The 15,446-nt window shown below is 42.6% G+C and overlaps 1 protein-coding gene across 2 annotated transcripts in view; it reads left to right on the forward strand.

The window, feature by feature from the left end:
- Positions 1-520: 520 nt before the first annotated feature.
- Positions 521-15,446, forward strand: part of LOC105490635 (FERM domain containing 4A) — a 699,298-nt gene continuing 684,372 nt past the window's right edge. For both annotated transcript variants that reach the window (XM_011756455.3, XM_011756462.3), the window contains exons 1-2: positions 521-849; positions 1,265-1,390. In XM_011756455.3, coding sequence (XP_011754757.1) covers positions 1,346-1,390 — 45 coding nt within the window. In that variant the 5' untranslated portion in view covers positions 521-849; positions 1,265-1,345. The remainder of the gene's footprint in view (positions 850-1,264; positions 1,391-15,446) is intronic.

The raw sequence follows: 15,446 nt of genomic DNA on the forward strand, positions 1-15,446 counted from the left end.
TCCCCCTAGTTTCTCATTTCGAAAACTGGTCTCTATGTTTCTACATTTCACACTGTCTAGTGAATTTTAAGGATTTTTGGGCCATTACAGGAGGTGAGTAAAGGAAGAAATCAGAAAAGGACATACTAGAAGTATCAGGAATCACCGTTTGTAGTTGAATACATGGACTCCAGAGGAAGATACAAGCTTGACGGTGCTCATGAAAAGATGTCTAATTTTCTTAAATCTTCGACTCCGGAAAGCCCTCTGAGTTACCCATTATATAACAAGATTCGGCAGTTTTATTTTCTTTTTTCCTTTCATTGACATCCTCCAGGGAAAATACTGCATGCTATGATTTTCAAGGCTAACTTGCCTTTTTCTCTTAAGCAGTGTCCCTTGTGACAAATTCGCCCCCTGTGCCTCCCTGAGCTAGGGAGGCTCCTTCAAAATTCCTAACAGGCAGCCCTGTGGAGAGATGGGAGGGAAGGGATGGGAGGGAGGAAGGGCGGGAGGAAGGGAGGGAGAGAGAGGTAGAGTGCGTCTGTATGCCGCGTACATGTGGTACAGCCAGGGAGATCAGAACGCTCACAGAACAGGCAGCGCAATTCCATATCCCTCCTAAGTATGTTAGCCCTACCGGGAGCTGAGCTGGCCAGTCTACTTGGAGAGGAAAAGTAGATTTGGGGAAGGTGGAAGGGTCGGTTCCTAAGTGACTTCCTCCTCAGGGATGGTAAGGGCATTTGCTGATCTCCAGTGACTGCCTGGTGCCTCATGGTCAGACTCGGCTGTCTCACTCCCAGATATCTGATTTTGCAAAAAGAGACACACCTATCTGCAGCAAAGAAGACACTGACCAGATTGCGAGCGGTATGTTGTGACATTCAGCATGTTTATGCAGCAGAATTGCTGAGAGATGCAGAGAGAGGGGGTGGCTCGGGCTGCTTGATTTATCTGCAATAGGGAATGTTTTATTTTAATTGTCAGTTAAAGGAAGAATTGCTGCCAGGGCGAAGGTAGCAGTTAAACATTCCGTGTTCTAAGCTTTCACATTTGTGTTTGATGCGGTCTCTGTGTCTGCGCCGCTTTGCGAAGCTAGGAAGGGCTAACCTTTAAATAACCTGCAGCTTCCTATTTTCCTTCTTCTTTTTTTTTTTTTTTTCTCCCTAAGCACAGTTCCCACCCTGTCTTCTCTGACCTCCTCCCCACCCTGTGTGAAAGGTGGCCTATCTTCCCCTTGAGCCTTTTGCTCCCTAAGTCTGGATTTTGGCTGCTTTTTCTGCAGGTGCTTTTGGATGCTCTGTAGCCACCTGGGGCCCAGGCGGACTGACTCGGCAGCAGGATTCGTGCATGGGAATCGGAGACCATGGCAGTACAGCTGGTACCCGACTCAGCTCTCGGCCTGCTGATGGTGAGTGTTCGGACAGGAGGTGGGGCCCAGGCAGCGTCCACTCTCGCCTCCCCTGCACCGTGGGCTGCTGCTGCCGCTGCAGTGGCTGCAGACATGTTCCATGTTGCTCTGCTTTATCCCGCAGGCTCTTTGGAAATGCTTTCTTGGGTCAGAGTATCAGCATGACAAAGCACTTGCAGGGAAAGGAAAAGAAGCTGTAGATTTGCCATTTCAGAAACTTGTTGCTGAATGCTATTTTGAGAGCTGTGCTTGCAAACAGGTGCTAAGAGCCCCTCGAAATAGATTGCTAGGATGCCTCCTTCAGCTCCCAGCGTCCTTTCCCCCTTGTCTTTTGCATCTAAATTGAGCCGATTGTGTTTGTTTTTGGATATCTTCTCATGGCAACTGTGGAATCTGTTGTCCATGGGGTGATGGAATGGGGTCTTCTTTCTAGGCGCCCACGTATCTGCTCATATTTTCCTGTAGAGGTGGTGGAGGAGGTTCGCTGTGGCCTCAGTGACGCTTGGGCTGCTGAATTGGGAGCAGCTTGTTTCCTATCTACCATGGATGGCAAACCTTGGCAGGCCTTGTCCAGGCGTTTATGTGTGTGAGCAGCTGACTCACCTTATGCCCCTCTGGAATTTTCACCGTATTAAGAAAGCCCTTGCTCTTACCATATTAAAGCACACCAGGACATGGGCACTGTCCTGTTCCAACCCAATTGGCTTTTGGCTTGACACTAGGTTCAGCATTGGCTTTTGCCATGGTTTTGCATTTTCTCTCCTTTCCCAGGGTTCCCACACACCACGGTAATACTAGCTGTTGTCGGAAGTAGCCTGCATCAGGCTTGGCGTGGAAATGTTTCCAGCATTTACACAGGAGATTTTATGAACCAAGCATAAGTGCTTCTGTGTATATTGATTTGTGTCTTCTGAATGAGGAGGGGAAATGCAACTTTGCAAGCCCTGATGAGTTTATGGCGGTGACTTGGAAGAGCCGTCAGTGGCAAGCCTGCCCCCTGGGTGGTAAGCCAGGTCACGTTAAAAGGAACAGATATCTTGGTTCCTTGTTGCTCAAAATGGCATTGGGTCCACAGATTTAGTTGAATTGCCTGAAATCTATCTCATGGACCTCTGCTGACTTCTGATTTCACTGGGGGAGAAGGACTAGAAGAAATGAAATTGTCAGTTTCCAGAGAAACTACCCTTTACCTGACTTCTTTCCCTTACTAATTCTATCGTCTGATAATACTTTATCCTCCATTGTCTACCTATGGTCAAATAAATTGGATAGGAATTTTCATTCCATCACTGAGTATTCGTGATGGTGGCTGGCACTACAATGCAGTATCTGTGGGGTCTAGGAGACTTCTGGGAACCTGGGAGCCTGGGTTACATGCACTGAAAAATAGGCACACACATGCACACACATATGCATATGTATATTATATTATCTAGCATACTTAACAGAAATAAATCCTGCATCATGTTAATATAGAGGAGAAAAGTTTTCTTGAAAAATAGCTTCAGGGAGAGTTAGACCCGCTTGTCTCAGCCTTCCACTTGGACCTTTCTTCTATGCTTAGAAGAAAGATGTGTATCTGCTTTATTCCAAGCCCCTACGCATAAATCCTTGGTATCCAAATTAAATGAATAGCATAAATTTCTGCTGTTATACACAACACACACACACACACACACACACACACACACACACACACACACACACACACACATACGCTTTTCTGTTCTGTTCCTGGGTCTTCCACATATTATGGCTGCTGTCATGGCAGTGTCTACATCTCAGACTTTACCTTCCATTTGTCAGTGGCCTCTGCCCTTAGATCTGTCCCTGGCACTCACCTCCTGACCGGAATAAAGGATCGTGTTCTCATCTCTCGGAAACCAGGGGAAAGAGCTCTTGACACCCTGATGGACCGTTTGATTAAAGAACCCTGGAGCACCGTGTGTAATCAAAGTCAGTGTACATTTTCTGGTTCATGTTTAGTTCAGGGAAATTTTCCCCTATGGACTTTGGTGCTATTTTTTTTTCCTTTTTAAGGGTAAACCCCAAGGTAATTGCTTCTCTGACATTTTGCATGATGCATCTTAAAATTTATAAGCAAGCCAAGGGGGAAAAAAGGAGGAAAAGAGGCCATTTAGAGGAGGTGCTTTGGCTGTGAGTTTAGGAAGGAAGCTGTAAACATTATTTTTTATGAGCTCATTCATCAGCCAATCAGTTGTCAGTATTTATCGAGTGTCTGCTCACTGAGGAAAGTAGCCTGGCATAAAAGCAAGAGCCAGAGCTCATATACTCACTGTCTGTGGGAGGTTAATACCAGGTTGGTAGATTGCAGTTCTGATTTTGTGCTATGGAGTCATCGGGGCTAAAGGGTAGCTGGGGAGATGATCTGGCCATACTCCTTGCTTTGGATAAGGATATACCCAGAGGTTACATTCAGCTTATACGCTAAAGGCTTCAGGGCAGAGCATGTTTAATTGATTACCGAAGCGGCCGCAGAGTCTGGAGGGTTGGACAGCCCTGTGCTCCATTCTAGCCTTGCCACTCATTGAGTCATCCTGGGGATGTCACTTCCTCTCTGTGTGCCTTAGTGATGCCATTTGCTAACTGAGAGTGCTGTCTGATGTCCAGAGTCCCTTCTGTTCTGTTAAACACAATTTAAGATCTCTAAGAAACAGTGTACAGATGAAGTTCCAGGATAGCCAGTTCGAGGGCTTTATTTAGCATTATGTCTCTATTTCCAACCTTGCACATGAGCAGTATTGCTTTGAGAATGGTGCAGTGTGTTCCCACTCTGGCTTTTATGCCAGGGCAGATATGTTTCATATTATTAGCTGACACGGATGATCATTAGTGTTCATTCATACTCTGCCATCAGGAGTCTACCCCACAGGAACCTAAGGTTGTCTATTGGACAAAAGCCAATGACTTTTGAACAGTATCTCAGAGGCCTTTTCAAGTTGGGGCTGGGTTGTGGTCAGCTGGGAGGGGTCCCAGGTGGTGAGCATGCCTGGACCATCCTGAGGTGGGAGGACCTCACCGATTCTTTCAACGGAGATCTCACAGAGAGCAGTGATGACTCTCCACGCAAGACAGAGCCACTCAAGTGACCATGGAAGGGTGGACTTGGAGAGAAGACATGTTCTTGTGGTGGAGATGGCCTTTCAGGCTGTTGAAAAGCTGCCTCTCCCATCTTTGCAAGAATCTCAGGCAGCGAAAGAAGATACTGCTGTGTTCACTAAACTGTGAGGAGGCTTCAGATTGATGTGACTAATTGTAGAGCGGGAAGCTCTGGGCTATGTGTCATTTGTTGAGGGCGTGTGAGTTCAGGGAAAGTTGCAAGGGCTGGAACATGCTAGAGCTGAGGATTAGTTGATCATTTCTTTACAGCCAGGGTAAAGATGCGTAACCAAGGGGCTTCAGGGGTGTTATGATGCCATTTTGGTTCTTAGATTCTAAAGGCTCACACCTTTGGGACAGCTAGATGAAAATAGTTTTTAATGTAAATTAAATGGATAAAAAATAATGCAAATTATGCTTTTCTATAAATGAAGTGTCTTTAAATACATTATCTCATTTAATTCCATCCACAACCCTATTTTTAAGACAAGAAAAACCTCCTGATAATTAGAATTTGGGAAACTGTCAAGTGAAATTGATGAAACAAGTTCTCAAAATCTAGGTCCTCTGAGTCCCAAGCCAGTGCTTTCTCTGGCAGCATATCAAAGTTCAACAATTTGACTTCTAGGACCTTCTAACACTTTGGATTTGCTCCTGAAGGGAGCTCCCCTCTGAACCAGTCAGCATTTTCTGTGTTTCTAGGTGGGGAATCCTGTCTTTCTGTTAATCATCTGTTCTTTTCCATATTGAAGTATAAAATAAAAAAGTGATACCACAAATCTGGCTCAAGATGTCTGGCTTGACTCTAGCAAGAAGTATTTTTTGTGAATAGTTTATTGCAGCACTATTCACAATAGCAAAGACTTGGAATCAACCCAAATGTCCATCAGTGACAGATTGGATTAAGAAAATGTGGCACATATACACCATGGAATACTATGCAGCCATCAAAAAGGATGAGTTTGTGTCCTTTGTAGGGACATGGATGCAGCTGGAAACCATCATTCTTAGCAAACTATCACAAGAACAGAAAACCAAACACCGCATGTTCTCACTCATAGGTGGGAACTGAACAATGAGATCACTTGGACTCAGGAAGGGGAACATCACACACAGGGGCCTATCATGGGGAGGGGGGAGGGATTGCATTGGGAGTTATACCTGATGTAAATGATGAGTTGATGGGTGCAGCACACCAACATGGCACAAGTATACATATGTAACAAACCTGCACGTTATGCACATGTACCCTACAACTTAAAGTATAATAATAATAAATAAATTTTAAAAATAAATAAATAAAAATAAAATAAAATAAAAAGAAGTATTTTTTATATCGATGAAATAGCTGCCATTTTTCAAAGTTCTATTCTTTCAGACTCTGTTTCTAGGAAATTACCAAGAGTCATATTTTATAACATAAAAAATTTAATATGTAAAAACTCAATTCAAAAGTCAGAGAAGTTAGTGGGTGATTATCCACAATGAATGAAGAATGTCAATTAGATTATCCTGAAGTTTCTTTCCATTCTAAAAATTTGATTTCAGATTTGTGGGTTTCTTTTGAATAGACCAGCTCCCTTGTCTATGTTGAACAGATTTCAGTGGATAACCTGATGTTCTATGACTTCATCTCCCTCATTTCATTTCATCATAAGTTCTTTTCTTAGCCATTTTCCTCCTTTGGACAATTTCCTTTTTAACTAACCAACAAATATTTGCTGAGTATCTACTTGGAGCAAGAAGAGTACAAGGCAGTGACTGGCTTTGGCATACTTACAGTCTAATTGTCAAGACAAGTTGGAGATATACAGGAACTATAACAATGAGAAATTTACAGGACATCTTCAGAGAATCACATAAGAACTATAACAAAACAGTGCATAACTCATCACCAAGGGAGCCCTAGGGGGCGCTGGTTGTCAGAGTGGAGGAGGAACTTGTTCTTGAAGTTCAAGTAAGATGTTGAGTGATGGATGAGTTAAGACAGCAGATTTGAGGTGAGGGGAATGGTTGAATTACAACAAAGTCTAGATCGTGTTTGGGAGATTGGGAGTAGACTGGTTTGGGCATATTTCCTGTAGGTGACAAAGGGTTGCAAGATCAGAAAGGCAGGTTGGAGATGTGATCAAGGTCCGAGTTCTATTACTATAATCTAATCCTTCTCTACATTTGACCTGTGACAGGTCTGATCTGACAGATTCAGATTAAATCCTGAAAAGAGATTCAGAATTTGTAATAAATCTATGGCTTTTCCACAGATCCCAATTGGCAAAAAGCATAGAATAAAATTGAGTTCTGTTTTAAGGACTCTTGCTCTTAAATTAATAATCCTTATGTTTTTCAAAGTGCTTTTGCATCTGTTGTCCCACCGCACGTCCTCAACACTCCAGGCAGGTTAGGCACAACATCTTTCTATTATACGGTGAAGTTGGGGTCCAGAGAAGTCAAAGGGCTTGCCCAAGATGACACAGATAATTTGTGATAAAATTTAGATACAGGCCAGGTGCAATGGCTCATACGTGTAATCCCAGCACTCTGGGAAGCTGAGGCGGGCAGATCACCCGAGGTCAGGAGTTCGAGACTAGCCTGGCCAACATGGTGAAACCCCATCTCTACTAAAAATACAAAAATTAGCTAGGCGTGGTGGGGCACACCTGTAGTCCCACCTGCTTGGGAGGCTGAGGCAGGAGAATCACTTGAACCAAGGAGGCAGAGGTTGCAGTGAGCCGAGATCGTGCCATTGCACTCCAGCCTGGGTGACAGAGCGGGACTCCATCTCAAAATAAAATAAATAAATAAATAAATAACACTGAGATAGTACTCAAGTTTTCATGATGGTTCATGCATACGTTTGAGAAAAAGTGATATTGACAACTTTTATGGAAATTTGGAGAATAATAATGACATGATAATACAGTAAAGCCACCTCAAGCACTGTATACAGAGTGGGGCCATCCAGGCATGGGGCCCAGGGGAGAGGTCATAGATATTTGGGTCTTAGGGTGAAACTAATATTTAGTATCATCTATCTTTCTGGTTTATTCATAAGTAAGACAGTTGTCAAAAAGTCTCTGAGAAATGGTCATGTCATTGTTATATCCAAGTCAGTAGTGAAAATTCTTCTTAAGCTTAAATTATTGCACCCAAGGTAAAATTTCCCAATGGGTATCTTTGAGATCTTGCCATTAATATTTTTAAGTTACTATTTAGTATACAAATTTCTCTGTTTCAAATGGTGAAATTTGAAATCCATGACTGTAAAACTAACTCAGATAATTTTTTGCTAAATATATTTTTATTTCATTTTCTGCCAGACCTGTTTCTGTTAGTCTAATTGACAGAGACTAGCTCAAACTGCTAGCATTGGCAGAAAGGGAAATTTATTGACTAATATGACCAGGGAGTCTCAGGAATAAAACAGCTCCAGGACAAGCTGGATCAAGGACTTTGCGTGATGGCATCTGAACCCTGTTTCTCTGGCCCTGCCATGTCTTGGCTCTGTTTTTCTTTGTGTGGACCTCATTTTCTGGTAGATTCTTCCCCCAGCAGCTCTAGGGTTACTTGTTCTTAGAGTTAGTGAATGCAGGTAAACGAGCAGGACTCTCTTTCATGGTCATCTCGTACAAACTGTCTTTGGATCTCTTGAATAATAGGCTCTTCGCAGGCCAATTACTGGGTACAGAGATGGAACTTTCTGACTGATCAGGCTGGCTAATGTGTCTAGACCTATTGAAAGGAAGGAAGTAGTCAACTGGCTGATAACTGCCTGAATCACATGGGGTGGGAAAAGCAGGTTCCAAAAAAGGAAGAGCTATGTTATCAGCAGGAAGGATGCTATTTTATCAGAAGGGAGGATGCTATTTTATCATAAGGGGATGCTAGGAAGGCAAAAACAATATATATCCATTTTAGTGGTCTGTACATCTTGTATACTATGATAGGTAATCTGCAAAACTAGTCAGGGAGGTAAAACATCAGTGAATCCCAAATCATGGCTTCAGTTTTCCTCAAAATAAATATAAATGGAGAAGCACAATTGTCTAAATATTTTATGCTAGATTGAACAAGTCTCACCATCTGTAAAAATAAGATAATAATAGCTACCATGTAAGATGTGGGATAATTTAACCAGATATGCATGTAAAGTTCGTAGTGCTATTTATGGCCCAAAGCAAATAGCACAGTATATACTAGTAGTCCCTTCCTTTATCTTAAAAAGATATGAAATGATTGTCTACCTGAATTCATCTCATGCAACTCTTGCATGAGACAAAATCAGTCTAAAAAACAAGTTGCCCAAGTCTCTCTTTCTGCATCCCAGTCTCTGGACAATGAGTGACCACCTCTGGACAGTCAGCTAATGCTTTTAGAAAAACAGATGTTCCTGTGGCCATGTGAGCCATTCTAGTCATGAGCAAATTTGAATTTGCATTCCTATCTTGAATAACCACAAAATTTTCTTACCCTTTGAAGGGAGATGACTAAAATATGGGCTGCAATATGTTCTCTCTGGCAAAGGCAAAATGCATGCATTTTACACATGATGGGGCAGCTATGAGTGCATCTCTGCTAAAAATTAATTGTACAGCAGCTTTGCAAAGTGTTAATAGTGGTTTCGAGAACATATGTTACTGGTGCAGGTAGCAGTTTCTCATTGACTTCTATGCCAGAATATGAAGCTTAATGGAACATACGGTATTCAGCCTGGTAGTAATCAAAGGTCCTAGAAACACGCACTACCAAGACCATGTGGTTCGTATCAAGTGGACAGAGTGAATTCCAATGTCAAGGAAACACTGGCCTGCAACTTCTGTTGCGTTGTGATCCTGGATATTGAAATCTTAGCCTTAGAGTCTGGACCTGGAGAAGCAATTTCCTGAGTGGTAGATCCAATTCATCTTTCCAAGCACGTCATGCACACCCATGGTTTTCACTGTCATCTGTACACCAATGGCTCCCAAATCATGTCTTTCACTCAGGCCTTGCCCCAAGCTCCTAGTAACTGCAAGTCCAAATGCTTATCAGATTTATTCTCCTGCTTATTCCACAGGGGTGTGAAACTCAGAACACCTCAGCCCAGCTCAAATGCAGAATTTATGATCTTAGTTGGTGGAGGCACCTTTGTGCTTGTTATCCTGGGATTAGCCTTTAAGTCTTTGCTCTCTCTCATCTACCTGGTTCAGCTAGTCATGGGCCATGCTGCTTCTGCTGCCTTAATTTCTCTTGAATCTGGCCTCACCTCCCCTGCCTTAGTCCAGGCCTGTACTCTCTCATACCTAGTGTACTAGTTCATTCTCACATTGCTATAAAGAACTACCTGAGACTGGGTAATTTATAAAGAAAAGAGGTTTAATTGACTTACAGTTTCACAGGCTGTACAGAAAGCTGGCTGGAGAAGCCTCAGGAAACTTACAATCATGGCAGAAGATGAAGAGGAAGGAGGCATATCTTGCATGGTGGGAGCAGGAGGAAGAGGGAGCAAAGGGGGAAGTGCTACACACTTTTAAACAACCAGCTCTCATGAGAACTCACTCACTATCACAAGAACAGCAAGGGAGAAGTCCATCCCCACAATCCAGTCACCTCACACCAGGTCCCTCCCCTAAAATTGGGGATTCCAATTCAGACTTGAGATTTAGGTGGGGACACAGATGCAAACCATATCACCTGGGCTACCTGCAGGGCCTCTTACCTGGTCTTCCTGCTTCTAGTCTCTTATCACTGTTTTCTGTCTTCCGTACTTTTACTAAAGTGATAGTTATGAAACAAAGGTCTAATTTCTCTGCCTAAAATTCTCCAGTTGTACCTGATTTTACATTGGATAAGGCTCTAGCTTTTTAATATACCACATTACTCCCTTAGAGATCTGCTCTCTGCCAACCTGTCCAGCCTCATGTCCAAGGGTCCCTTCCCCCACCCCTCAAAATTCATACTCTCACAGTGTTGGACATTTCCTTCCGCCACAAATGACATGCAGGATTAAGCCTGTGCACTTCTGAGTGTACACTTCCTGTTATTTGGAATGCTATTCTACCTTCCTCAATTTCTCCTTTATTTCATATATATATATGAAAAATATATATATTCATTCACATATATAATTCATATATATAGAATTTTACTTATCACTAGGTGATATTTGACTTTCGTATCTGTTTTTCTTAATAGATTGTGAGTGCCTCATAAGTATAGAGTATTTCTCTATACTTACTCGTTTCATTCATTCATCCATTTAACCCATCACATACTCTCTTCTGGACACTGTTTTAGTAGGAGGGATACAGCGGTGAACCAGACAGAAAGTCTTTCTGCTGTCATCAAGCTTATGCTCTCCTGGGAAAAGATAAAAAATAAAAATAAAAATAAATAACACATTGAAAATACATAGAAGAACTATATGTGCCCTATGGAGAATTAAAAATGGTTATTTGGAGACAGTGCTTGGATGACAGCTTTAGAGGAGCGATTGAGGACGCCTTCTTAGAAGAGGTGAGTTACAAGAAGCAGGCAAGGGTGAAAAGTCATGGGTGGGGCGTTCCAACCTGGGCCATGTTCCGGGGTAGGAAGGAGTTTAGCAGACTCCAGCATCATGCACTCTTCTCAATGTATTTGGTAAATGAAGGTATCAATTGGCTGCTTCCTGGCAGCTTAGCACCACCCCAGGCTCTTGGAGGAATTTTGATGAGTACAGTGCATGGCCCTTGCCTGGGAAGTTATATCTCATTAGAGAAATAAGAAGTACTGAAAATGCTTAGGTCACATCGCATGATGAGAAATGGCCCCACGTGGAAGGAAGGTATGGTATTTACTAACAAGGTGTTTGAAGAAATCAGAGGCAGGGTCAGGGACAGTGGTGTGAGATCTACATGGTTTGTAGAAAATAGCATTGCACTATTTTGAAGAGTGTATATCATGTTGACTGGAGAAGGAAGGGAAAGAGTAGCTTCCCAGCAGAGGGAACAAAATCGTCAGGAAATTCAGGAGGAAATGCTAAACCACCAAGGGTGGGGTTAGGGAGGGCAGATGTGGGAATATGAAGGGAGAGGATTGATATTTTGCTAGAGGGTCTGTGTCATGGAGGAGATGGACTGCTAGCTAAAGAATAAGAAAAGACATTGCAAATGCTCTCGGGAGCATCTGGATTGGAGCTGCGGGCACTGAAGCCTCTCCAGGTTCTTGTATTGGACTGACTTAATGGGCAGGCATGGGAATTGGGATGTTTAATCTAGCGGTGAAAGTCAGGGTGTGCTGGAGACACTGGAGGGAGAAGGCCAGTTTAGAGGCAAGTGTGTGAATTTGGGTGGGAGGTAAAGAAGTGGCATGGAGCTGACAGTAAGAAAAGAGGAAGGTGAATGAATTCTGGAACACTCTGAAAGAAGAGCCATCAGCATTGGATGGGAGATGGATGACAGGGGACATGCACAGGGAGGAGCCAGCTGGGACCATTCTGTGACTCCTGGAGGTGCAGGAACCATGACACATACAAGCCACTCTGGAGTGGGAAATACCATTTGGATAAGAATAGCTTTCTATTGACTGAGGACTACACAGGTGAAGGTGATCAGGAAATAATGAGATTTGCCAGTAGAGATTGAGGGTGGGCAGTTGGAGGTACAGGCTGGGCTAGGTCCTGGATTAGATTTCATATGGGAGGCAGATCTGGCAGTGACACTGAAGCTCAGAAATCCTAAATATATTATAGAAAGGACATAACAGGAGGCCAAGCCTGAGAGAGGTGCATTCTAATGGACAGTCAGAAGGAGTTTAATCACCTTGTGATGCAAGACAGTGTTTGTACCTGATCAATGTTCCCTTGACTTTGGAATTAATTTTCTTCACTCTGAATGTGCCACATGGCCCCATTGAAGAAGTCTTGGTGATTTTTGCTATTAATAGATGCAGGTTAAATGCAGTTCCGTTAGATGATGGCACTTCCCCAAAGACAGAAGTTTGGGGTGGCCAAACTAGGAACATACACATACAAATTACTAAACCTCACAAGGCAGCTGTATGTATTTATTGTGTGTGTGTCTCTCTCTCTCTCTCTCTGTGTGTGTGTGTGTGTGTAGAGAGAGATATTCAGTTACTACTGCTGCATAACAAATTATCCCACACTTTGTAATTTTTGTACAAAATTCAACACAAAACAACAATTTTTTTACACTCATAAATTTTATGGGTCGGGAGTTCCAACAGGAGACAGTGAGAATGGCTTGTCTCTCCTCCACACTGGAGCCTCATCTAGGAAGAGCTGATGGCTGGGGTGATTCAACAACTGGTCCTGGAATCTTCTGGAGATAAGTCTTCACTCATATGTATGGTGGTGGATGCTACTGTCAGCTGGACCACAGCTGGTTCTGTGAACCATAACATTAGAGCCTCCCCACATGATGTGGGCTTCCTCAAAATGTGGCTGCTTCAAGGTAGGTGGATTTGCAGAGTGACCCAGGGTTCAAAACTGAGTATCTGAGCTAACCAGGCAGAGCCACATGATTGCTCATAACCTAGTCTCAGAAGTCATGCAGACCTGCTCCTGTTGCATTTTCTCGGTTACAAACAAGTCATTAAGGCTAGATCCAAGGTGAGAGGATATAGACTGCCTCTTGATGAAGGAGGTGTCGGTGTGGTTCAGGACATGTTTCAAGCCACCACGGGGTATGTTCATTCTATGTAACTTGATTTTATTCTCCCTGATGCTCCTTTCTGAATTACTCACAAGCAAAGTCTGTGGGACTTTACTCAGAGGAAACATTGTATAAATATTGATTAATTGAATGATAGGTTGATATCTGAAGAAGTCATTTTTTTTGCATACTAGCAAAGAGCTGCCTTTTGAGTGTTTAGATTTTCATCCAAACTCAGAACATCTGGGGCTAACATGTGCTTAGTGCATGTCACACCTTCAAAGAACACTCATAGGATGCGTAAATCCTGGTCTGCCTGCTCTGTGACCTCTGAAGTCCCAAATTCAGTTCTTATTGATGATTGGGAGCTGATAAGGCAATAGCGTTTCTTCCTTTACATGCTTGACCTTGGGACTAATAACTTGTTTTGTGTCTTTATCGCCCATGTGTCAAGTCGAAAAAAAAAAAAAAGGAATATAGCTTTGTATTAGGACTGCAATGCTTTCTTTTCTCATGAGGGAGTGTGAGTGTAATTGAGCCATAATGAACATGGCTGAGGTCATTTCCTAGGGATTAATGAAGAGGAGAATATGTTTGGTGCCTGAGGCTGAGTCTTTGGTCATTAACCTAGTTGGTCATTAATATTGTCCAGGAATGCTTTACGTTAGGCCATTACAACTAGTGCCATATGCTGCTACAATGGGGAAACATGAACATTACCTGTATCAACAACTATTTGTTTTCCCTCCATTCTCTACAATTACTGAGTGAGGCAGCCTCTTTAATACACATCCCATAGGCATGAAGCACCAACGGCAGGGAAAGTTTGAAGCGGAGGTCCTTTGAGTGCATATCCTTTTATATATTTTGAATTTTCTAGCAAGAAAATGCTTTAAAACTCAGATTCTGTATCTAGACAGGACAATTAGTTATTTGTGCTGTTCAGAGTAAAATCTGTGACTATTTTTTGGACTTCTTTGGCCTTCTTTTTTCCCAAGAAGAAAGAACTGGTTTTCTTCCTTTTTTATTTTCCATCTCTTATCTTGTCTTCTCTTCTCCTTTCTCCTTCCCTCCCCTCCTCTTCCCTCCCTTCCTGTTCCCTTCCTATTCTCTTCTCTTTCCATCCCTTCTCTTTGTAAAAAGATTTTTGGAGGGTATCAGTCAGAGATATTGTGGTATGTGCTGAGGATATGTGGATATATGTGTAAATACCACCTAGTCCCTGCTCTCAGGAAGTTTAGAGTTTAGTTTGAAAGGCCAATAAACAAATAATTGCAACACAGTGAGATAAATGTGATGGCAGAGAAACAGCCAAAATGCTACAAAGCATAGGAACACAGTGCAGAGACTTCTAAAGTAGAGCTAAAGTTTTTGGAGGATTAGAGGTGGGTGAGGTGGGTGGCAGTGGACAGTAGTTCCGGGTACAGGGAACAGCATTTACGAATGCAAATGGGAGAATCACACGTCCCAGTAACTATGTGACATTTGGGTATGAGGAAGGCAAAAAAGAATAGAGGAGGAGAAGTCCAGATCCTGGCTGGGGGCAGACACGAAATGTCTTCTGAATAAATGGCAAGGAGTTTCAACTTTATCTTGAATTCTACAAATAGTCGTCAATGATTTTAAGCAGGGAAAGACATGATCAGAGTGGAGATATAGAAATATCATGCTGGAAATGATGTGGAGAATAAATTGAAAGAAGAGGTGAACCTGAGGCAAAGGAATCTGGACGAGGAGATATTAAAGTCATACAGTTGAGTGATAAAGTGGACTTGAACTAATGCCAGGAAAAGCGAAAATGGGAGAGAGTGTGGATTCTTGAGTTTCACATGGGAACTTCCAGTGGATGGTGCATATTGACTCTCAATAACGAAATTAAAACCTTCTTAAACTGGCTTTAAAACAGGACACTTCTTTAGTTCACATATTAAGTCCAGGGTGGAGTTGTTCCTAGGCTGTGGCTCTGGTTCCACCCATCCCCTGCCACCACTAGATCTTTTGGCTCTGCTCTTATCTGTAAGCTTTGTCTTCATCCTGATATTCCTCATGAGGTCACCAGATCACTGCCTGCAGCAACCATTCAATATGCTTCCTTGTTCAAGCTTGGGGAAAGAAGAAACATCTCTCTTCAAAATGGGAACAATAAATTCTTTCTTTCCTTCTGAGAGGGCCAACTCAGGTCAGTTTCCCTCCCCAGGAAAAAGACTCAAGCACTGATTGGCTTACGCCTGGTATCTTAGGTCTTTTTTGTTTTTGTTTTTGTTTTTGTTTTTTTTTGCTGCTATCACAAAATACTATAGACTGGGAAA

The sequence above is a fragment of the Macaca nemestrina genome, chromosome 9 (genome assembly GCF_043159975.1).
Source record: "Macaca nemestrina isolate mMacNem1 chromosome 9, mMacNem.hap1, whole genome shotgun sequence".
NCBI classification, from domain to species: Eukaryota; Metazoa; Chordata; class Mammalia; order Primates; family Cercopithecidae; genus Macaca; species Macaca nemestrina.